The sequence below is a fragment of the Camelus dromedarius genome, chromosome 31 (genome assembly GCF_036321535.1).
Source record: "Camelus dromedarius isolate mCamDro1 chromosome 31, mCamDro1.pat, whole genome shotgun sequence".
Taxonomy (NCBI): Eukaryota; Metazoa; Chordata; class Mammalia; order Artiodactyla; family Camelidae; genus Camelus; species Camelus dromedarius.
The window spans coordinates 4982909-5007740 of record NC_087466.1 but is presented as its reverse complement, the minus strand read 5'-3'; the positions used below and the strand labels follow the sequence as shown (position 1 = coordinate 5007740).

General features: G+C 51.0%; 1 protein-coding gene and 1 long non-coding RNA gene across 3 annotated transcripts; one reads left to right on the top strand and one right to left on the bottom strand.

Moving 5' to 3' along the window:
• Window positions 1-1658: 1658 nt before the first annotated feature.
• PES1 (pescadillo ribosomal biogenesis factor 1) lies at window positions 1659-15131 on the bottom strand. Of its 2 annotated transcripts, none has more exons than XM_064481078.1 (15): window positions 15002-15131; window positions 13930-14009; window positions 11211-11364; window positions 9921-10030; window positions 8859-9030; window positions 8687-8776; window positions 6178-6294; window positions 5972-6046; window positions 5678-5764; window positions 5387-5517; window positions 4976-5101; window positions 4681-4865; window positions 3991-4235; window positions 3696-3857; window positions 1659-2107 (listed from the first exon to the last, which is right to left on the bottom strand). In XM_064481078.1, the coding sequence occupies exons 1-15, from the start codon at window positions 15023-15025 to the stop codon at window positions 2024-2026; spliced, it is 1842 nt and encodes a 613-aa protein (XP_064337148.1). In that variant the 5' UTR covers window positions 15026-15131; the 3' UTR covers window positions 1659-2023. The 2 variants fall into 2 exon arrangements, with proteins under 2 accessions (XP_064337148.1, XP_064337149.1); XM_064481079.1 differs by having other exon boundaries at window positions 3696-3854.
• A 295-nt stretch (window positions 15132-15426) lies between these two features.
• LOC135319732 (uncharacterized) lies at window positions 15427-22350 on the top strand. The gene is made up of 2 exons (XR_010378555.1): window positions 15427-15521; window positions 18047-22350. It is a non-coding gene; the product is annotated as an uncharacterized LOC135319732 (long non-coding RNA).
• The last annotated feature ends 2482 nt before the right edge of the window (window positions 22351-24832 follow it).

The window sequence follows — 24832 nt, the reverse complement described above, 5'->3', positions numbered from 1 at the left end:
TCCCAGCCCTGAAGGGGATTCGAGGGTGCCCGAGAAACGGGGTGGCGTGGTGGTGGTGAGGGCAGCCCAGCTCTGGGAAAAAGGGAGGAGGCTAGACAGTTGCTTAACTTTCATTCAGTGGAAGTATGGCCTCGGGCTCTAAAGGCCGCGCAAAGTGGAGACACACGTTTTTGGCGTCTGAAATGTTGATGAGAGTAGGGGCTGGTCACACCCCTGAGAGGTCTCGGCTGACCCCGCCCCTCCAGGGTGTCCATGAGGGCTGAGCACAGGGCCATCAGGATGCAGGTGCCCCATTCAGGATCCACCTTTTCCCAGTCCCCGGCTTCCCTCCTTCACCCTCAGAGGAGCAGGACCAAGGATGGGGACTAATAACAGCCTGGAGCTGGGAATGCTCAGCTCCAGCTGTGGGCAGTGCAAAACCAGCTGGCTACCCAGTGGGGCATAAGCCACGTCAGAGCCCCACTGCCCCCGCCATTACTGGGCGACTCTGGAATGGGGAAAATTCCACATCAGCATGGCTGCCAGGGATTTTTCCGTATCTGATGGGCCTGCTCTCCAGCCTTTCTCTGGCACCCCTGCCATGGCCCTGCAATGCACATGCACGCAGGCCCAAGTCATCCCCCAGGACTGCAGACTCCAGAGGCCCTAGAAGTAACCTGCTCCCTCCCCCAAACATCATGAAGTGTGTCAAAGTGGAACACATCTCTCACCCACAGTGAGGCCCAGCAAGATGAGGCCCAGCAAGACAAGGGCCCTGGGTTCTCCGCTCCCTTAGCCAGAGAGTCTGACCAAGCGCCTGCCTGCCCCCTGCACAGGATGGTCCTGAAGACACTGCCCAAAAAACTTCTGTAGAGCCTGGACACTTCTACAGAGTGAGGGGGTGGGGAGGCCCTCATGTACCTAGTGAAGTCCAGCTCCAAACCCATCCTTCCCCACCCAGCCTCTGCTCCTGACAGCACTCAATCCACAGGGGTGCCCTGGGGGTGCTATTTAGAAACTCCCTACTGGACCCGGGAGAGGTTGCAGAACCATTCCAAGCCCCAGATTTCAGTCCTCACTCTGCCACGAGGAACTGGCAGTCCAAGCAAAAGCATGTCCCCCTGGGCCTCTGCAAGGGAACCGCCAGGGCCAGGTGGGAAGCTGTAAGGATGGCCCAGACAGGGTTTCAAGGCAGCCTGCTGACAAAGCCCACGTTGGGGGTGCTTGGCAGTTTTGTCCATAAGCCCACAAGGTAAAGCTAGGAACCTTCAACTCGGGCCCCACAGACCCTTCAGACACTGGCTTTTACCTCCTGGATTGACTCCAACAGGAAGTGATGACAATCACGGCGTTTCCTGAGTACTTTTCCCTCTAGACACCTGACACTAGTGAGTCTCTGTAACATTATCATTGAACCCTCCACACATCCCTGAGAGAAAGGCTCCAGAACTTCTACACTTAACTTACACACAAGGAAAGAGGTTCACAGAGCAAAAGTATCTGGGTTGAAATGTGTGCCTACCTTCTGGCAACCTTGGACCCACAGTGGTCCATGGACATCCAGAAAGCTCTGAGCAGTGACCAGCACCTCTCAGTGAATACCGAAGGCTGGCCAGCCTAGAGCACAGGGTACTAGGTGGCCCTTCTTGCCAACCCCAGGAAAACTCATGGACACAGAATTCAACTGGCTGCAAAACTCTAGCCGTTTAATAACAAACACTCCCCCACCCTCACCCCCCATCACAGCACTGGGAGAGCCATGGGTCCAACCCATGGCAGGGGTACGTATGGGGAATGACGGGGGGAGGGCCGGCGGAAAGAAGCCTCTCCTTACCCAGCCACCAGCAGGGAGCGCCACCTAAGGGAGGCTGGGGCTGCCCAGAGGCCCAGCCAGAGAGGCTGAGTGGAGGCCAGGCCAGCAGAGGGAGGAGAAGGATGAAAACAGAAGAGACGCTGGTCTGTCACCAAGCCTAGGCCCTCTGGCCTGCCTGTGCCAAGTCCACTGGTCCAGAGCTGGCCTTGCACATTGAGGGGCTGTCGCCACTCACACCGGCCTTGCCTTCTTGGCCTTCTTCTCAGACCTCACAGCCTCATCATGGGCTTTCCGCTTCTCCGCCAGTTTGTTGGCCTGTGAGGAGAAAAGGGAGGACCGAGCTGTGATGGGGGGGGCAGGGAAGGGAACCCAACCCCCTTTCTCCCACTCAAGGCCACCCCGTAAAACCCAAGCTTCCAGAAAAGCTAACAGGCAAATTACTACCATGGGGGAAAACAAACCAATCTGAACCACCTTGGGTGAAGAAATATGCCTTCACTTTGCCTCTCTAACTCAGTATTTTATGGGCCCACAGCAAGTTAGGAGGATCACAGGCTCCCAGAGCTGGAAGCAACCGCCCCACTGACGCCTTGACCTGGGAAAGCTGGGTGCCACTCAACCTTCACCAGGAGCTGCTGGGGAGGAGTCAACCTGGAACAGGCTTTCCCCCGGGGCCATTTGGCAGCATCTATTACAAAGCAGGTAGGCCTTTCAACCTGGCGATTACATTCCTAAGAATCTACCCTACAGAGACACTTGGATGGAGGCAAGAGGTGCTTAAGTGTCTTCTAAGAATGACTAAAAACGGCAGACAACCTAACCCTGTCAGCAGAGAACACTGTAAGATGCCGTGGACAGAGGTTCAGGCTACGGTTAAATGATCAACACACAGCAGAACAACCTGCAGGCAGGCCCTGGAGATACTGCAGGTTCAGTTCCAGTTCACCCCGACAAACTGAAGGTTGCGACAAAGGCAGTCACCCGAACTTCTCGGCCACTTTCTGGTCTCCAGGCACATTTAAAAGTTACGTTTATATTAAACTGTTGACTATCAAGGGTGCAATAGCATTATGTCTAAAAACATAATGCATATATCTTAATCAAAAAATACTTTATGGCCAAAAAAAAAAAATGCTAATCTTCATCTGAGCCTTCAACAAGTTGTGCTCTTTTAGCAACACTGACATCGAAGAACACTGATCACAGATCACCAGAACAAACATAATAATAATGAAACAATTTGAAATGTGAGAATTATCAATGTCGCTGGTGACAGAGACATGAAATGAGCAAATGCTCTTGGAAAAATGGCGCTAAACAGACGTGCTCAACACAGGGCTGCCACACCACCTACTTGTTAAAAACCAGTATCTATGAAATGCAGTAAAGCAAACGCAATCCAAGGAGGTCTGCCCGTCTATGCAGCACCACACCCCCCAAATAATGTCCATGTCATTGCGTGCACAGAAGAAATCTGGGCGGCTGTCACTACAGATCACCCCGTGGGCAAAGCTGAGTTGCTTTCAGGCCGTCCACTAGAGTTCCGGTGTGCACGAAACTCTTTGTAAAATAGTTAAGTGTATGTGGCTTTGTGAATGAGAAAGAAACAGAAGATGAACCAAAACCTCCCGCAGTCCCTCCAGGTGTATGCACTTCCGTAAGACGCTCCTTCGTATAAGCAGGCTGGCTCTGCTGAAACGGCTCTGGCCCCAGAGCCCATAGACTCAGAAAGCACCGGATGCAGGAAGGACACTGACACCAAGATGCCCACATGGGCCTGGGTGGGGCCCCAGACGCTGGGCCGGGCCAGGAGGCAACCTCAGAAAAGGGCTAAGAGAGGCCCCGAGTCTGCCCGGGAGAGCTCGCAGCCTCGAAGCTCAACTCGGGCGGGTGGGAGGCTCACCTCGCGGATTCTGCGCCTCTTGCCAAACATGATCTTGTTGTACAGGTACTTCTCCCGCTTCTTCATCATCATGATGGCCAGGCGCTTGGCCTCACTCTCCTCCTCCTGAGCCAGCCGCTGCTTGTCCTCCAGCTTCACCGTGCCCACCATCACCCTGGGCTTCTGGGGAAACAGGGTGGACACTCATGGAGGCAGGCTGCCCACCACCCTCCACCCCCAGGCTCCTGCCCAAATAGGCACCAAGACGGCCAGGGGGCTGCTGCCAAGGCTGTGACCCCAGTCAACTCTCCGGTACCTTCCCCTCTGCCCTCTGCTCTTCTGGGGCCGTCTGTCGGGCCTCTGTCCTCCGCTCCTCCGGGGCTGTCTGTTGGGCCTCCATCCTCCGCTCCTCCAGGGCCATCAGGTGGGCCTCCTCCTCCTTTTCTGAACCAGCCTCCATATCCTCCTCCTCCTCCTCTTCTTTTCCTTCCTCTTTGTCTTCATCACCATCACCTTCATTGTCCTCTTCATCATCCTCCTCTTCAGATTCGTTCAAATTTCCTACATACAGCCAAGGACTTCTGATCACCTGGGAGCCTGCTCTTCCCCCGTGGCATGAGACCTGGCACTGGGCACCACCCTCTTTGGCCACAGGGACGGTCCAAAGGCGGTGCAGGGCTGTCCCAACCATGGCCCCTCTGGCACTGCCCCACAGAGGAAACTCCAGGCTCTGGACACCTGAGCTCTGTCACCTCCTATGTAAACTTCCAGACCATTCCGCTGAGCTACTCCGAGCATCAAGAACACCTGACTATAGAACACAAACGGCCCTCCCCCTAAGCCTTACTCCAGAGGTGGGTTTAAAGGGCTTCATGCCGCTGCTGTCCTGCTCTCTGGAGCTTTCTACATTCATAGCCAAGAAGAGAAACAGCCAGCTGAGGCCCAGGGCCAAGGACAGCCTGGAGAAACCTCCCCACTGCCCCCCACCCCTGGCCCGGCCCCTCACCTGGGTGCTCCCCCCGCTGCAGGGCCAGCAACTTCAGCTTCTCAGGGGGGACATAATCGCCTTCCTTCTCTGACACAAAGGGCGAGAGGTGTGGGGGCAGCTGCACCCCAGGGAAGTAGTCTGCCACGGGGAGGAGGAGCCGGGCGTTCACAGAGTCGAACACCCACTGGGGCTGCACGTAGCACCTGGCACAGGGCAGAGGCAGAGAGTCATCGCATCTGCAGGGGACTTGACACAGACCCCTATAACCAGAAACCCAAATAAGCAGAGGAAGACGAGGGCCTCAGGGGCCCACCTGCCAATGACGGGGGTCTGCTGCCCAGGCCGGTCAACAATCTGGTGGGTGATGCCGGAGTCTGTGACGTCGTAGGTGGCACCGATGCACAGAGATCTGTCCCAGGACACGTTCCCTCCAAAACTCCTACAGGCACAGGGAGAGCCCACAAGAGCACTCAGGCATGGGGTGCCCATGACCTCCTGCCCTGAGCTGGTGAGAAAGTGATGCCAGCTGCCCTCCCATGAGTGTTTCCCACATGCTGGGGACAGGCTGAGAACTTTCCTCGCCCATTCTGTCAAATCTTCCCAACAGCCCTAAGCAGTGGATGCTGACACCAGCCTGATGTTACCCACAGGCTCCCTGGGCTGCCTGGTCCAGGGTGGAACCTAGCCCAAGCTGTGGCAGAGCCAGTGTCATCAGCCTCCCCACCTGATGATGAAAGCCAGGGCCTCGCGGGGCACCTCGCGGTTCAGGAAGAACTTCAGGCCCTCAAAGAGCTTCTTGTGCTTCTCCTGAGCCTCCAGCTCCTTCCTGCGGTCCTCCTCCTGCGCCGACACCTCCTGCCACGACAAGGGGTCGCTCACACCGTCAGCCCCACCCACACCCCCACTGGAGGCAGAGGTTGGAGACCACCCCCTCCCCAGCTTCCTTTTAACTCCCAGTCCTTATGCCTCCCCACTCTGCCTCCGCGCCCCTTCTAAAAGACAGCACAGTCCTCACCCCATCGGCAGGAAACTCATCCACTTCAGCCTCCTCCTCCGTGGGCACCACCACACGGGCCAGGCTGGCACCAAGGGCAGCCAGTTTCTGCGGGAAAGAAGCAGGGCTGCTGCTTGCAGGTTGGGGGGTTGTCGGGGGGCATGGCTGGGGTGGGGCAGGGGTGGCACTGACAGTTCTGGGACGGATATCAGCAGGTTTGGGTTCAAAAGACCAGCCCTGAGACCACTCCCAGCCCTAGGCCAGGAACCACCCTTCTAGGGGAGGTGGGGCCCGTGCTCTGACAGCCTCTCTCACCTCCATAGAGCTCTCAGAGTCCAAAGCATAAGTGTCCTCACTGCTCTTCGCTTCTGCATGGGGCTGGCCCTCGAGCTGGGAGGCAGGCGGAAGGTCAGAGAAAAAGGATGCCCACTGCTCCCACCTCAGCCCCCACCTCCACGTGGGGAGAGAAGGGCCAGGGCCCCTTCGGGGGAGGAGAAGGTGCTGGGCTGGGCCGGGCCTACCTTGGGTGGGTAGTGCAGGTTGAGTGACTGGTAGAGGCGGAAGTTGACGAAGCCCAGCAGAGTCGTGTAGAACTCAGTGAAGGTGGCCATGACCCTGTAGTCCACGTCCGTTGGGTGCTGGGGACACAGGAGGCACATCAGCAATGTGGGTGCAAAGACTGCACTGACAACCCAGGCAGGGTGGGGGTTCTGCCTGCCCAAGGATCAGGACCCCCCAACTCAGGGTGGCCCTGCCTTCAGAGCTCTGCCCATGGGAAGAGGCCATGTGGCATGTCCCCACCCAGGAGTATTCTGGGCACCAGTGAGGCTCTGGACGCGGTCCCAAGGGTTAGGTAAGGCCAGAGCCCGATCCCCGTGCCATAAAGGGGACAAGAGGTGTTAGAAAAGGGAAGCCCTTGACACGATGTTTCAAGGACTGGCTGGCGCCCCCCTCCCCTGCCCCAGCTCTCCCCCTCAATCTGCAAGTCAGACTTCTGTCCCTCCAGAGGCCGCTCGTGCCTCCTCCATTACTTATCCCACAATTTTCGTATGATGTCGCCTCCAGGGCTAGCCCACAAGCACCTGGTGGCCCAGCTAGGAGAGGCAGCCCTGGAACAGTCCATCTGCCTGGGTGGGGGCAGTGGGTGGACGGCACTCAGAGCCTACAAGCCTTGGCAGCAGCCTTGGCACAGACACTCAGAATCCAGCAAGCCTGCCCTGGGGCCAAGCCAGAGACAAAGGCACAACCCGAGGACCAGGGATGAGCTGGGCAGCTGCCTGGCTCAGCCCCAGGGAGATCTGAAGAAATGGGCAGAAGAGCTGCCTGCTTGGGGCAGAAGCACGAGCAAGCAAGAGGCACAGGGGGGCTCGTCCTTAACCTTGAGGAGACAATAAAGCAAAACAGGGCAAGGATCTGAGACCCAGACCAAAGTGCCTCGATGCCTAAGCAGCACCGCCCCCAAAACCAGGGAGGCCTGCCAACTCCAGGGACCTGGACGGGAGGATGTGTCGAGCAACGTCAAAATCGGTAGCGTTCACAATAACCCTTCTGTGCCCGTGCGCCCGTGACACTGAGCTCCATCCTGCCATCAGGCAGCAACTGGGCTGTGGGGGTGCAGGGATGGAGAGGTGCCCCATCTGTCCCCCAATGACCCCCGGTCCTTACACGAGCATCTGCCAGGGCCTTCAACACGCCCAGGAGCACGTGAGCATTGACTCCCCCCAGCACAGTGCTGAGCAGCCCCCTGGCCCCCACTACCTGCCTGGGTCATGCTGCCAGGAGCCCAACACTGGCTGCACAGGGGGAGGGGGCATATTGGGGCCCCAGCGACAACTCAGGACCAGTCCCCCATCCTCCTGCTAAGAGGAAGCAGTGGCAGTGAGCTGGCCAGAAAGGAAGGAGGAAGGGGCGGCCTGTTCCCTTCCCCTGTTCCCCAGGGCCAGCTGTGCGGAGGCCGGCTTCCACAGGGCCCTATTCACCACCCGGGAGGACAAAGACCAGTCTGAGCAGCGCGGGGGTGTGACATCAGAGAGAAGGAAGGAGAGGGAGGGCCAGAGAGGAAGGAGGGAAGGCAGGGAGGACAGGGGAAGGGGAGAGCACAGGCTCTGGCACATACACCCACCCCAGGGAGTGGGCACGCCAGCGGCTGAGGACCACACCCGCCTTTCTCCCACAGAGACCGCAGGCTGCCACCAAACGTCACCACTGCTCCACACTAAGACGTGGTTCCAGCCTGGGCCCCCACCAGCCCAGAGTAACGGGCAGGGTCCCAAGGCCCCCAGACCACCAGCTCAACCTGGATACCCACCCCCTGGCCAGCAAACCCATCATCCAGCCAGGCTGTGCACCTGTTCTCCACTGGAGGCACCAGTTTCTGCTCAACTCTCAGCAGAAAGCGGGGCCAAACACAGACCCACAGCATAGTAAGTTGGAGGGGAGCCTGATGGGGACCCTGTGGGAGACTAGAGGATAACCACCCCCCATACAGAGGCCAACCCTGGATTTCTCTCAATGGATCCTGCCAAATATTGCCACAGTCTGAAAAAAAGATAAATAAGAAGCAGTATCCCTCATAAGTAGTGCCACTCTATGCTCACCCCCAGATCTCACGCAGCCCCCAGCCCCGGGTCGGGGACGGGAATGGGGGGGGCAGAGGAGTCCAGTGATACAGCTGTTCCCTGTTTGCTCAGCAAACCCCAAGGGCCAACCACCAGGCACTTCTAAAGCTTTTTTTTCCTTAGATCCTCACGACAAGGCTTAGAACATGGAAGCATGTTATTAACCGGGGTGCAGAGAAGTAAAGGAACATGTCTAAGGTCAACCAGCCAGCAGGTCCTGGAGTCAGGCGGGCTCTGGCTCCTGTTACAATGGCGCACAACACACTCCCCACCCCCGGCCAGCACTCAGGAACCCAGCTGGCTCTGCAGGACAGGAAGCACCCCCCTCACTCTCTCATCTCTGTCTAGGAACCAGAGAGGGAGCACCGGCCCCACACCCCCACACCCCCCTGCCCACCACGGGCACACTCACATCGTGGGAGAAGGTGTAGGGCGTGATCCACACAATGGGCTGCCCCAGCACCTCGGCCTGGTAGTAGATGCCTTTGATGGACAGGAAGACCTACGGCGGAGGGACGGCATGGTGAGAACACGGGCAGTGGGGCAGGGAGCAGGCTGGGACCCCTCAGGCACCCCGGGCTCACCTTGCGCAGGGCACGGGCAGCAATGACGTAGTGCATGAACTCCACAGCGAGCCGGCGGCACAGCTGGATGGTGTGCACGTGGCACTTGCCAGTCCGTGGGAAGGTGGAGAAGAGGAAGCACATGGAGAGGGCATCGTCCAGGTCCCGCAGGGCATCTATGAATGTTGGGTACCTGCGGGGCCAGGAGGGCAGCACTCACAGGGTCACTCAGCCCGGGCTCCGACCTCCTGGCCCCAGCCTGTTAGCCATTCTAAGGCCCCATTCCCTGGGTCAGGACCCGCCACCACCATCTCCTGAACAGACAGCTGGGAAAAGGCTGAAGCTGCCCTAGGGGACCAGGGTGGAGTCAAATCCATCCAGTCTGGAGCTAAGTTTCCCAGGCCATCAGACCCCAAGAGAAGACAAGAGATTTTAGGCAGTCCAGGGTGTCTGAACCTCACCACTACTGACATACTGGGCCAGGTTTTCTGTGCCGTGGGGGGGTTGTCCTATTATATTGTAGAGTGTTTAGCTGTACCCCTGGCTTCTATTCATTAAATACTAGTAGACCCCCTGCCATCCAAGTCATGAGAAACAGAAACGTCCCTAGATGTTGCTAGGTGTCCCTTGGGAGGCAAATTGACCCCAGGCTAAGAACCACTGATTTAGCCGATGAATGAGGGGGACTGCTGAGAAGGCTGGGCAAGAAAAAGGTTAAGATCAGAGGTGTCCAGCTACATCTTCCAGGGCTAATCATGCATCCCATGTGTACCCCCGGAACTCTGGCTCTCTCCCACCACAGGGCCTTTGCACTTGCTCTTTGTGCAGCGTGAATCACACTTCCCCTGGCTGGCTCAAATGGCTCCCCTCAGAGACATCTCCTCTGACAAGCCTGTAACTGACGTGTGTCCTCCAGTTCCCTTCAAGGCTGGCATCCCTCACGGCACACACGTGGAATTGCATTAGAATAACTTGCCAGTTTGCTTTTAGCCTGCTTCCTCCAAGAGAATACCAGCTCTGTGAGCAGGGTCTTGGTCTCATTCCCACCATATCCCCAGCACCAGGTCAGAGCCCCCTGCTCACCGCTCCTTGACGATGTGGTCGAGCTTGTAGTTGGGCTTGTTGTCCTTCAGCCGCTCCACTGTGTTCCACTCACTCTTCCCATAGGCCTTGCGCAGCTTCCGGACGAACACCTGGAAGAGAGGACGAGACCCTCTTGGGTGGAGGAGAATACCCGGGGCAGGACACATGAGGCCGCTTGCAGCTGACCACGCTGTCTGCCTGTACGACCCGGCCCTCAGCCCAGGATCTGCACAACAGCCAACTCCAAGGAGCAGCAAACCTGACCCAGGCTGACAACGAGCCCACCCACAGCACCCCAGCGATGGATGGACAGGGATGACCACTCAGTCGTGCTGACTCCACCTATTTACACGGAGATATAACATTTTCAGCCCTATTCTCCAGCTGAGGAGTGAGGCAGTTCAGGGCCGGGGGCTTGGGCCTTCGTTCTCAACACCAGTCTGCATGTGTGGGGCTGAGCCACACAGGGAAACGCAGCCGAGGCTGGTGGGGGCCCCAAAAGTCCTCCAAACCGACTGACTTTCTCCCTCCGAGTGCTGCAGGTCAGGCCTGCCCTCAGTGCTCTTCAGAGGCTCAGAGGCCACCTCCATTGGGGTCGGAGCACCAGCTCTGAGGCAGCCAGTCCCACGGGGGCCCACTCCCCACGTAGTAAGTTTAGTGGCCACCAAACCCAGCAGCAGAAGAGGCACCCGCCTTAGTGGGCTCTGGTGAGCAGGCCCCCCAGCCTAGCCCTGCTTCTCTGCAAAGGCTTCAATCATTTGCATTTGGTTTGGTAGAATTAGGCGTCTACTTTTCCCGTGGTAGTTAAGCATTTAACGGTTTCTATTTGCAAAATGAAAAGCTTGGTCTCAGGAAAAAAGAACCCAAATAGGAGGGGTTTCTTTGGGCAGAAAACACACCAGAGATGGGGGAAGAGGGTAGAGCTCAGCGGTAGAGCACATGCTTGGCATGTGTGAGGTCCTGGGTTCAATCCCCAGCACCTCCATTTAAAAAAAAAAAAGAAAACTACCAGAGAACCCCTGAAACACCACAGTCTGTCTCAGAGGCAACAGATTTACTCTTTTCCAAAAGAACCAGGGGAAAGTATGACAGGTGAAACATTAACCATTGGCCAGGTACCGTGGAAATGATTTGCACACCTGAGATCTCAGTCAATTCCTTTGAGGTAGAATTACCTCACCCTTCATATAGGCTTGCTCAGAGTTTAAACAATCTGCCCAAGGTCAGTGTTAGTGGGGCTGCACAGAGCAGCGAAGGGCACCACCCAGACCCCCAGAGCCCAGGCCTCACCTTGTATTCCCGAAACTTGTTGACAATGGGTTCGTGGAGGAGGAATTTGATGTCTTTAATAAGGTAAAAGGTTCGGGCTGCCGTGGAGCCCTTGTTAACCTTCTTCTTGTGTTTGGGTTCATGGGGATAAATGCCCTTCAAAATGCACAGCCGTCTGGAAAACAAAGGCCATTCCTTCTGTCAGTACCTGTGCTGAGTGCTGGCAGGGAACACGGAACATGGGCACCCTGACTTTAAGAAACTCCCATCCTGGTGCAAGGGTCTGATAATCATGAGCTCCCTGAAAAACAGAGTGCAGACTGTCCCGAGTACCAGAAAGAAACAACAGGATACTGCCAGGGGCCACACCGGCAGGCACTCCCTTCAGCAAGAGGAGTCAGGAAAAGTCTCCCTGAGAAATCAACATTTTGGCCACATACAGGCATACCTCATTTTATGGAGTTTTTTTTACACATTGAAGGTCTGAGGCAACCCTGCGCTGAGCAACTCTACTGGCACCACTTTCCAACAGCATCTGCCCACTTCACGTCTCTGTATCACATTTTGGTAATTCTCACAATATCTCAAAACTCTTTCATCATTATTGTATTTGGTATGGTGATCTGTGATCTTTGAAACTGTTGTTGTAATAATTTTGGGGGCTCCATGAATCACACGAATATAAGATGGTGAACTTGATCAATAAATGTTGTGTGTGTTCTGACTGCTCCACTGACGGCCTTTCCCATCTCTCTCCCTCTCCTTGGGCCTCTCTATTTCCTGAGACACAATATTGAGATTAGGCTAATAAATAACCCCACAACAGCCTCTAAGTGTTCAAGTGGAAGGAAGAGTCACACGTCCCTTAATTTAAATAAAAAGCTAGAAATGATTAAGCTTGGTGAGGAAGGCACATTGAGAGCCAAGACAGGTTGCAAGCTAGGCTTTTTGCACCACAGTCAGCCAAGTTGTGAATGCAAAGGAAAAGCCCCTGAAGGAAATTTAAAATGCTATTCTAGTCAACACATGAATGGTAAGAAAGCAAAACAGTCTTATTGCTGATATGGAGAAAGTTTAAGCGGACTGGACAGAAGATCAAATGAGCTATAACATTCCCTGAAGTCAAAGCCTAATCCAGAGCAAGGCCCTACTCTCTTTGATTCTATGAAGGCTGAGAGAGGTGAGGAAGCTGCAGGAAAAAGTGTGATGCCAGCTGAGATTGGTTCATGAGGAGTAGGGTGAGCAGCAAATACTGATGTAGAAACTGCAAGGTTGTTTTCATGCCTGCTACCAAAATATCCATTCTGCAGTCCGTGGATCAAGGACTAACTTCAACTTTCAGGTCTTACTAATTAAGAAATAGATTTCGTAAGGCTGTAGCTGCCGTAGATAGTGATTCCTCTGACGGATCTGGCCAAAGTCAATTGAAAGCCTTCTGAAGAGGATTCACCCTTCTAGAGGTCATTAAGAACATTCATGATTCAAGGGAAGAGGTCAAAATGTCAACATTAACAGGAGTTTGGAAGAAGTTGCTTCCAACCCTCGTGGGTGACTTTGAGGGGTTTAAGACTTCAGTGGAGGAAGTCACTGCAGATGTGGTAGAAATAGCAAGAGAACTGGAGCCAGAAGTGGAGCCTGAGGTGGGACTGAACTGCGCCAACCTCATGATCAAACTTTAACAGGTGAGGAGCTGCTTCTTAAGGATGAACAGAGGTTTCTTGAGATGGAATCTACTCCTGGTGAAGAAGCTGTGAAGACTGTTGAAATGACAACAAAAGATTCCGAATATTATGTAAACTTAGTTGGTAAAACAGCAGTGGGATTTGAGAGGATTAAGTCAAATTTTGACAGAAGCTCCACTGTGGGTAAAATGCTATCAAACAGCACTGGGTGCTACAGGGAAAAGTTCATGAAAGGAAGAGTCAGTCAATGCGGCAAACTTCATTGTTATCCTATTTTAAGAAGTTGTCACTCACAGCCCAACCTTCAGCAACCACCACCCTGATCACTCAGCAGCCATCAACATCGAGGCAGGACCCTCCAAGAGTAAAAAAAGATGATGACTCCCTGAAAGTTCAGAAAACGATCAGCATTTCTTACCAGCAAAATATTTTAAGTTAAGACATTGCTTTTTAGACATAATACTATTGCACACCTAATAGACTATAGTACAGTATATAATACAGTACATAACTCATACGCATTGGGAAACCAAAACATTCACGTGCCTTGCTTCATTGTGACATTCACTTTACTGCAGTGAAACCAAATCACAGCATCTCTGAGGTCTGCCTATAAAGGGCAGAGGGAAGAGCATCCTCAGAAGGACAAAGGCAGTAAGAGTGGAAAGTGCTGGGTATGCTTGGAAGATGAGAAGTGGGCCAGGCGGTAGGACCCACAGGCTGTGGAGGAGTCTGGACTTCACTCTCTGAGGAGCTGAGAACCCCCAGCTGCAAGATTAAGGGGTCTCTACTGCCAGAAGGGAGAGGATGGGGGAGAGTGCATAGTACCAGCAGGTCCATTCTGACGACTAAGGGCAGCATGACCCAGTGCTCCAGATTCCCCATGGACCACAGCTGGCAAAGCACAGCTCACCAAAGCAAGGCCAGGCAAGAAAGAGGAGGAACATCAGAATCCCAGAGTCTGTAGCAGTGCAGCTTAGACTGGGGTGTGGCTGAGTGTTAGCCGCGTAATGCACTGCCCAGGCATCCAGAGGTCCCCCTCTCCTCTCCAACCTCACCTGAAGTCGGCCAGGCTGAGCTGCAGCCTCTTCCGGGCTTTGTTTCGGGTGATGTAGTTGGTGGCAGAGCCTCGCTCATACTTGGGGAGAAAAAAAAAACAATTCTCCATTAGCAATGATTGCAGCAATCTCTGGATATTCCTCATCCCAGAGGCAACTATCACCTTGGATAAGTGGCCAAGAGGCTTCTGGGACAAAAAACACCATGGGGAGGGAGCCCACATGCCTGAAGGAGCTCTCCTGCACTATCTTCAGCTGTCAGCACAGAGGACACATACATCTGCATGATTCAGGGACCACAGGGTTGCTGTGGATCTGGTGCTATGCGAAGCACTTAGAAGTAATTGATTCCTACTGCATTTTGAATAAAAGCCAATCTCCTCACTGTGCCTGACAGGCCTTGTATGACCTGGTCCTTGTCCAACCCCAACCACACTAGATACCATTCTTCCCCTGGTTTACTATACCCCAGCCATCCTGACGTCCTTCTGATTCTTTGCACACAGCGACCCTTTCCCAACTAAGATTCCTGGCACTTAGTTTCCCCTGCCAGGCTTGTCAGTGATCATCTTATTTGGTTGCTTACTTTACTGTCCATCTCCCCCACCAGAAAAGGAGCTTGGGGAATGCAGGGACCACATCTGATTGTTTATGTCTCCATCCCCTGTGTCTAGGACAGGGCCTGGTTCAGTAGAAAAGGGAGTAACAAGTTTTAGAGATGATGAAATCGACATCATGGTGGGCTCTACGAAATATTCACCAGTCTTTCAGTAAACGGTCTTTTGGCTCGGCCTGAGTGGGGGCGTGCAGCTTTGCTTGGTAACCTCAACTCTCCTACACAGCTCTACTCCAGAATTCTATCCTGGATTTCACCGGACGAGTAACTGCCGCCCTCGCCCATCTTTGGACCCCTTCTGGCTACTGTCTCATGTCGCATTGATCCCAGCCGATTCTACACCTACGACAGACCAAGGCTGGGGAAAGGAGCAGTCCCCAGGCTCTGCTGGTCCTGTCTCCTACATCCCGGAGCACCCCCCTACCGGCACCCCCACCGAGGCTTCTCGCTCTTCACCTTCTTTTTCTCTAGGCCTCCCATGGCTCCACGGTGAAGGGTTTACAATCGCCGCGCGGACAGACAGCGCCACTTCCCCCCGCATGTGCCCTGCCTAGGACCCCGAGGTCCCCGACGCCGCCGGCCTGCGCGGGCTGCCCAAGGAGGTGCCTAAGAGAATCTAGGGAAATCTAGGAAAGTCAAGATTTAAAACTAAAACCCCTGGAAAAAATCACTAAGGCCACTCTTTGGGACCTTTCTTACATATGAGCTTATTACAGACTTTTTTTTTTAATGTCTAAGCGAAGGCGGCTATTCAGGCATTTCTATAATCATCCTGATAACGAACGTTTGACGTCATGAGCCCCATTGCATGTTGGGATGGAAGGGGGCGGAAGGCTTAGAGGCAGCGCAGCGCCTTCTGGGATGCAGAGGGGAGCCGCACTCCTCGGTGAGGCCGCGTAAATTGCGTTGCCACGGAAACGGTTGCTGGTGTCGTTGGAACCTGGTTCTTTTGACTGAGAAGCGGCCACCAGGGGCGGTAAGGGAGGCTGCGCTCGATTCGCCGCTGGCTGTTGGCTTTTCCTTTGGTCCATTCGCTGATACCGGAATAAATAGAACAAAAGCAGGCTTTTATCCTCACATAGGTGGAGAGGCCTGAGAGACCACTTAGACTTTATGAGCCTTAGCGGTAGGTTGAAAACTGACGAAACGCCAAGCAGAGTTACAGAATTCGTGGTGTATTTTAAATGTACGTTTAACGCGTTTGAGCTTTTAATATGTGTACGCAAATTCCTTATTGTGTTCCTCAAAGGATAATTACAAGATTTATACAAATACTCACATCAAGGTTGTGTGGTCTAGGAAGTAGACAAAATTTGTAAAGTTGTTTGATGTTTTCTTCCTTCAGGCCTCTCAACTCCATTTGGAGATTGCCTCTAAATTTTAAATTTGAGGTCCTTGTGAATGAGACCGGACCCAAGTTAGAGACAGATACAGACTTTAAGCAGTGGCTGACGTGCTTGTTTTGAACAATGCATTTTTTATTGTCTACTTTCAATTAAAGCTAAAACAAAATAAAAACCTAGTGATTCTACAAACAATGAAAAATGGAGTAAAATGAAAACCAGGTTGGGGACAGTGAGCTTGTGAAGACTTGGAAGGAATTTGCCAGAGAGGTATGAGGAAAACCAGGGTCATGTGGTGCTCACAGGAGAAGACCGTGGAGTGTTTCAGAAAGGATCTGAGGATAAAAGGAGAGGGGCTGGCAAAGAAAAAGGAGAAAGATTATCCAGGCCAGAGGCAAAAGTTTGGGACATTCAGAGAATGACAGAAGTCCATTATGATGGGAGCATGGAGGGTGTGACCGGGCAAGAGGAGAGGGAGGGACCTAAGGGGACAGCAGTGGCTGGTTCATCAAAGGAACACAGGAGCAAGGCCAGTGTCATGGGGCGTGTGACCTGGCCGGCCCAGTCACCCATGGCCCTGTGCTTGATCCACTGCTCCATTGCTGTCTTGAATTCTTCGCAATGTTTTAAGAAGGCGCTCTGCACTTTGATTTCACGCTGCGCCCTTGCAAATCTTGTAGCTGGTTCTGCACAGGAGGGACCCTGTTCTGCTCATGTTGATTTGGAGGGGTCAGTGAAAGACACGGGTGGAGGTGTCTAGGAAAGCAATTGTACTTTCAGGTCTGGAACTCAAAATAGGTACCAGATATTATAGGTGAGGAAACTAAGGTTCAGGGAAGGGAAGAGACTCACCCAAAGGTCACTTAGCTGCTGAGTAGTAGAAAACGGACTTTTGACGAGGCAGCCTTGTCGCAGGGCCTGCTGCTGAAATCACATGCCACTGCCTAATGAGTTGTGGACAGGCCGGGGAACCCAACACTCAGTTCCCTTCTCTGTGGAAACTGTTACTCTGACTCCAGGACCAAGTGAGGCAGATTTTAGTTCTGTAAAGGGAAGAGATTTTTATTTTTATTTTCAGAACAAAAAAAAATTGTTTATTTGCATAAGTAAGAACAATGTAGGGCCAACGCTGAGAGTGTGGTAAGACTGCTCAGCAACCATGTCCCCAGAGTGCACCTCTTCTGGCTTTTAAGGAATGGGAACCTTCCTGGGCTGGGAGAACTTAAGGAACATTGAAACACACCATTTGTTCTGAAAACTCCCATTGCATCCAGCTGTCCAAAGCCAGGTGCATGGACTTCTCAGGATTTCCAGGCTGCTTACCGTTCCTTTCTTGGGGAACCTCTGACAGATGCTTAAGGGTCATGGGCTTCCTGCCCCAGAAAGTAAAGTATTACATGGGAAATATTAGTCAGATGTACTGCTCCATTCCATGTGTCCTGAACATTACTACGATCTGTGCAAGACATTTGTTGTAAATAAGCCTGCAGAGTGTACAGTATGTTTTCTAGGAGTCCTTTGAAGAACAGCTTGCAGACAAGAGGTGCTAGCCTTAGTTTCACAGCCAGCAAAACTCCATCCAAGAGGCTTTTGGCAGGTCCCCTTCTCTCTGGTTTCAAGCTGGCTTCAAGACAGCCCCATCAACCAAATTCCAGGGGTCAGGACAGGGAGTCAATCACCATTAGGTATTCAGCAGAGAACAGTTAAGTTGGGACTCAGACATTTAGCTCAACATTCAGAAAAGAAAAGGCCCCCTTTCCTCCATGACAGTGTATTAAAAACAACTCAGAGCTGACTTTGCAAGGAGGCATCCTCCGTAGTAAATTAAATGGCTGAAGCTGGTGCTTCTTCCAGCAAGCAAAAGAACTCTGCTTCCCAGTAACCTAGTGTGGGCAATCCCTGAAGCTCATTTTTAAACCTTTCCTGCTTTTTAAAAAGCCTGCTCCATTGTGGGGGGTGAAAAACTTCACAGGAAATGAAATGTAAACAGCCACTGAATAAGATCATAAAAGGGAAAGCCTCTATCCATCTTTTTTTAAATTGTTCATTTCAGACAGCACAACTCCTTTTAACACACTGGTAGCTTTTTATAAAAATGAGATTATATTGGTTCATTTCTGATCGTCCTCTCCCCTTTCTACCCTTTTCTGTCTCCCAGCTACTCACAATATGTTCAAGGTAGCCAGCAGAGCAGAGGTGAGGTGGACAGATCAATTTCACCTCCCGCCAGACAAGCATTAGGTGAATCATTTGATGCAATTACAAATGCTAAGCCTAATGGATGACACCCAGGAAAAGGTAAAGAAGAGCGGGAAGGAGAAGCTTCCTGACGATTTCCATGGTAAAGCTATGTGTCACGTTGTCTCTGATCATCTTCAAAACAAGTCTGCGGGTTTTATCTTTAAGTTGATGTGCCCTGTCTTCGCTCAAGGTGGAGCTGAAACCAGTTGCAAAATTTCACTCTTCTGGAATCCAGAGGATCTAGGAAAAATGGGGTCTACGTTTCTAAGTCAGAAAGAAGCAGTGGTTTCCCTGCCGCTCATTGGACACCGCTCTCGCGAGCTGGATTGGGCACCGGGCAGGGAGAAGGAGGCGCCGGGTGAGCCGCCTGGGACGAATTGCTGACCCGGCTGGGCACTGCAGGCGCAGTTAAACGCGAATGGTGCACGCAGCTCTCCCGAGCTCCCCGTACACACACGGCCTCCCCCAAAGGAAGCCCACTGCTGCCTAGGACCTCAGGCTGGTGTCGCTGGAGGGGTGTCAAGCTTGGAGGACTTCAGCCTGGGTGCTGCTCACCGAAGGGAAAAGGCACCCTCTCTAGTCAAGCCTCCCCTGCAGAGACTCCCAGCAGCCGGCCCCTCTCCCCAGGAACTCTCAGACACCCCTACAGACGCCCATCCACGAACGATCTCGCCTCGGAAGGAAGTGGAGAGGTCTGGGGAGAGCGAGACTGGAGTGAAGAGGTGGGGACTCCCGTCTGCAGCAGTTGGGGAGGGCTTGGAAAATGGAGCAAGCGACCAGAGTAAAGGAAGGGCAGGGGCCCCGTCCCAGCAACCTGTAGGATTGACGATGATCGCGAACGTGGGGTGGGAGGCAGTGGTCCCCTCGGAGGTTCTCCGCCCGAGTCCCATCCCGTTGGGCTCGGCGCGCGGAGAGGTGCAGGGTGTAACTTCGGGGGCCAGCGCCATGGTTGCAGGTCCCGCTCAATCGCCCAGCTCGCTCAGCCCGCCGCTTACCTCGGACAGCCGCAGCCCGCCGCCCAGAAGCAGAGCCCTAGCCAAGGGAGCCACCGGCGCGCCTGTCCAGCGCCTCCTCCTGCGGCGACGGCTGTCCCCAGGCTGCTACTCCCGCTTCGGAGTACTGCTCCTCTTGCGCGCCCTGGGAGCCCGGGAGAGGCACGGCGAGCCACGGGCCAAGACCAGTGGGTCCCGGGGGTCTTCAGCGAGTAACTGCTCCATGGCCTCTCCCTACAGCACCGGGGCAGGGCACTCTGAGCCGCCGCGCGCTGGATACCCAGAGGATCCGCGCGCTCCCATATCCTCCCACAGCGGGGCGATCACTGCCGCCACAGTCACTGCCAGAGTCGCCCCCCGTCCCCTCCGCACCTCTCGCTCGCAGCGCTCCCGCCGCCGCCGGATTCCGGACTGAAGGGAAGAGATTTTTAACCATTACAGCTGTCCACTCACGGAATGCTTTGTGAAATACCGATCCTCCAATACCATTTTGGTGAAGAACCCAGGCTGCGGGCAGACACACCTGGCCCTACTGCCAAGCTACGGGCAGGCCACTTCACCTCGCTGTACCTCTCTTCCTCGCATGTAAAATGGCAACACCAACTGCATAGAGTTGTCGATCTAAATATTTTTAAATTATTTTTAAAAAATGGATAATAGTGGTACAGCCACTTTGGAAGGCAGTGTGGCAATTTCTTACAAAGATAGATGGGGCCTTACTATTCAATCCAACAATGACACTTCTAGGTATTTGCTCAATTGACGTGAATACTAAATGTTCACAAAAAACTTGCTTGGGAATATTTATAGCAGCTTTATTCATAATTGTCAAAATTTAGAAGCAACCAAGGTGCCCTTTAATAGGTGAATGGGTAAACGCACAGTGGTATGTTTCATGAGTTATCTTCCATAAAAAGATATGGATAATCTTAAATGCATATTTGCTAAGTGAAAAAAAAGCCAGTCTACAAATACTACATATTGTAAGATTTTAGTTTTATAACATTCTGGAAAAGGAAAACTATGGACAGTTTTAAGATCAATGGTTGACAGAAGGTCAATGGGAGGGAGGAGGGAGGGTTGAATTGATGAAGCACAGGGGTGTTTTAGGTGATGAAACTATTCTGTCTGGGATGATATATGACCCTATGCATTTGCCAAAACTCATAGAATGTCACAGCACAAAGACTGAATTATGTATGCAGATAAACAAAAAAAAATCACTTTGGGGGTCAGCGGAATCCCAGGGTGGAATGCAGAATGTGACGAAATAATTGAACAGTTTTATAAATGTATGAACATCGTCTCTGAAGAGAGCGGGAAAAAAAAGATGATGACACAGGTAACTTGTCAACAATCAGCTGACTGTATATTTGAGGGTTTATTTCCGTTCTCTCAATTCTGTCCCATTGGTCTATACCTATATCCTCATGCCACACTGTTTTGCTCACAGTCACTTTGCAGTAGGTTTTGAAATCGGGAAGGGTGACGACTCCAACTTTTCTTAATTTCCTTTTCACATTGTTCATTGCTGAGATTCCATTTCCCCACAGGGTCTTGGAAGAGAAATGCCATTACTCTTCATCACGGAAGAGTAATGTAGTAAAATGCTTTGTAAACCATGAAGTGCTGGAAAAATTAAGGCGTTGGGATTGTTACCGGGATAATAATAATAACGAAGAATGAAGCCTCTAACCTGCATCATCCAGTATGGCCCCCAGCCACGTGTGACGATGTAAATTTAAAATAAAATCAAGTAAAAATTAAGTCCCTTCATCACAGTAGCCACATTTCAAGGGAGGAATAAGTGAGATGACCATGTGAAGCACCTGGTACCTAGGAATATCTCAGGAGCCCTTGAGTGAAAGGTTCTACCTGTGTCCAAAGTCTAAGCTTGTTCCTTGTCTATTTAAATTTTTCCTCCTTACTGACTTTGAAGATCTTGTTATTGAAATATAACAAGCGTACAGAAAAGTGGACAAATGTGCTAGCCATGAAATTCACGTCTCAGGCCTCCTGCAGAGGGCACAGGGGTCAGACCTACATGGCTGACTCCTGCTTTCCCAGCTTCCAGCTCCCTTCCATTTCCCTCATAGACATTTTCCCAGAAAAACTTTTGCACATTCACCCTGTCTTGGCATCTGCTTACTGCGGGATGTAGGTAATACAAACGGTACTAGTAATTGTCCTTAGACCATTAAATGCGTGATAAAATGGGCATCCGAAACTGGCTCACTCACAGCTTGGCAAGCACAGAGGTGCCAGCCCAGTTGGTAGGCGGGCATAGAGAGTCCATGGTGCAAGGTGGCAGCTTAGTTGCAAAAGATTTCACTGGTGGGAAAATATCTGAGTGGAGGGAAGGTCTGTGGCAGGTGCACTGATTGTGGTATTTGAAGGATACTGAAGAGTGGTGAACAATGCCTACGAAGATGAACAGGGTGGATTGGTTGTTGCCAAGTTGTGTGAGTGCCCTGCAGACGGATAATGAAAGACCAGGGCTTGGTTCCTCTGGTTCCCTCTCCCTTTACACTCGTAGAATTTTCCCCAGTCAGTCCTATGCACATTTTATCCCATTTGGCATCTGCTCTTAGAGAATCTGGACTAATGCAACCAGTCATAGATTTATAGCTTGATTATTTTTTGCAAACCAGATACACCCACATAACCAGCACCCAGCTCAGGAAACAGAAGATGACCAGCACCCAGGAGCCCTCCTGGTAGTGCACCCTTCCACTTCCTGTCCTCAGAAACAATCATTGATCTGACTTGCCACATCATACCTTAGTTTTGCCGATTTTTGAACTTTGTGTGAATGAAAAATGTTGCCTGCCATATCAGTAAACAAAGGATGTTGTAACCATTAAACTGTCAGCTACTGCAGCTGCCCAGACTGCACCCTGAGGGGATTTGGAATAGAGAAAATCAGGATCCTGGTCCTAGATAGTTAAGATGTTTATCAGAGGAATGATTTCAATGAGCCCAGACTTTTGCATCTTCCCATACATAGAAAAGCACTGGATTCATTAACTTGCGATGTCTGTATTTTATTTAATTAACAGTAATTTTTGGACATTATGACTACCTGGGTTTGTTTTTTTCTTCAAAAACTCCTGTATATCCTGGCTCCTCCCTTACCTCTTTGGAACAGTCCCTCGTAGCCATCTGAGAGGCTGTCTCCTGGGCTTAAGTCCTCAGCAAGTCTGCCAAATAAAACATAATTTTCAACTTCTAGATTGTGCAATTTTTTCAGTCGACATATCAATTTAATCTCATAGCATGTTTTGTCTGCTAGATAAAGAACTGTGAAGGGTCAGAGTTGTTACCCACCTCACACAAATAAGTAATTTTTATATATGAAAATTGCAGAAACATGGGCCTTCTGGGTCAGGGAAAAGAACTCTATGTTGATACTCAGATTAACAGCCAAAGTAACATTAATTCCTCACACCTAGACCCAAAGGCAGTGAAATGAGAGTCAATGGAAACTTTCTATGTGAGTGCCAATTTACTCCCCTTAAAGAAGGATAGAGGAGGCTAGGGCTTTTCACAGGAGCACTGAGACGTTCACGGAGATCTTAGTTCCCTGCAGACTGTTTTCATTTTTGTCTGGCTTTTTTCATTCAATATTATGCTTGTGAAATTCATCCCTATTGCTGTGTGGATGTTCACTCACGCTAACTGCCATGCAGAATGTACCATACTTTATCCATTCTATTCTTGATGGAGATCAGGTCGTGCAAAAGTGTACCAACTGTGGAGTTAGGGAACAGACCACAAGGCTACCCTCACTTCTGATAACAGTTGCAAGTTCAAGGGTCCTTGAGATCATCCTTAGTTTTGATAATTCACTAGAAGGGCTATCAGAACTTGATGAAAGCTGTTACACTCACAGTTAACTGTTTATTACAGGGAAAGGATACACAATTAAAAATCAGCCAAGGGAAGAGACAGGTGGGACAGGGTCTAGCAAAGTACCGAACATAGAGCTTAGTCATCCTCTCCCCAGAGACTCAGGACAGTGTTACTTTCCTGGTATCAATGTGTGACTCTAAGCACAGAGTATTCCCAACCAGGAAACTCGCCTAAGTCTTGGTGTCCAAAGTCTTTATTGGGGCTCCATCACATAAACAGGGTTGACTGCCTGTGTAGCTGATGTCAATTTCCAGCCCTCGGGAGGTCCAAAGCTGGTATCACATGAACCAAAGTCCCCACCCTAAATCACATTGTTACTGTCTGTCTGATTTCAGACTCCTAGGCAAACAAAGGCACTCCTATCAGGCATGACATTCCATGGGCTTAGAGATTATCTCCCAGAAGCCAAGGGCAAAGGCCCGAACTCTGTTTCTCCTTGCGGTTTTATCACAATTCACTTTATATTTTTCAGTTATATTATTAGGTCTAGAATGATTTTTAAAAAACCTTCTTAGTGAATTGACTCTTTTATTAATATGTAGTAACTCTCTGTTCTAGTCACTCTTCTTGTGTAACAAATCATCCCCAAATGTAGTGACTTAAAACAAGAATCATTTTGTTATCTCATGGTTCAGTCTGAGTCTTCTATGCAGTTGCAGTCATAAAAGCTGGACTAGTCTGAGGGCTGGAGAAGCTGGGGGCTCTCTCTCTTCAGGTAGTCCTGTGGGTTACTTTTGTAGGCCAGTTGAGGCGTCCATCCAGGGTAGCAGCCTAAGGGCAGTTGGACTGCTTACGCAATAGCTTTCAAGGCTTGCCATGAGCAAGGTGACAGTGAATTTTCTTTTCTGACCTTATCACTTCTCCTACATTCTGCTACTTACAAGCAGTTTGCAAATCTGCCCAGATTCAAAGGGAGGGGGTTTAGACTTTGCGGATGAATGACAAAATTATAGAAGATCACCATGGGACAGGGGGGACAAAGATGCAGCCATCCTTGCAAAAGACAATCTGATAATACCGTCTTTATCTCTTAATGCTTTTTGCCCAAGACTATTTGATCAGATATTAATATAGCTAAACCAACTTTTTTTGGTTGGTATTTATCTGGTATCTCTTTCTCTGACCTTTTCCTTTCAATCTTGTATTTTTATGTTATAGGAGTTTCTCTTGAAAACAGAATATAGCTGGATTTTTTTAAACCAATCTGATAATCTTTGCTCTTGAACTGGACGGTTTAATCCATTTACATGGGTTGTGATAGCTGATATATTTGGGTTTATTTCCTCTAATTTTTGTTCTATCTATTCACTTTTTCTAGGTTTCTTTTTCCTCTCCCTCCTTTTTGTTTTTAGATTAATTTCTCCCCACACTAAATTCCATTTCCCCCTCTATGAAGTTACATACTTTGTTCCTGTTCTTTTAATAATTATCCAAAATTTTTAACTAAATCAAAAGACTTAGCAGATCCTAAAGTTAATCATTATCTTTGTCCTCTTCAGAAATAGTAGAAGGATCTTAGTATACTTTAACTCCAACCTGATCCCTCTAGACCTGTGTACAACTGTTGAACTTTATCTTGGTTTTTAAATTCTGTATAGTACACATTATGGGTGTTGTTTTCTTGTTTTTCCATTTTTTTTTAATAGAGTTATAGTCATTTTACAATGTTGTGTCCATTTCTGGTGTACGGCACAATTTTTCAGTCAAACATGAATATACTTATATTCATTTTCATATCCTTTTTCACTGTGATCTACTACAAGATCTTGAATATATTTCCCTGTGCTGTACAGTATAAA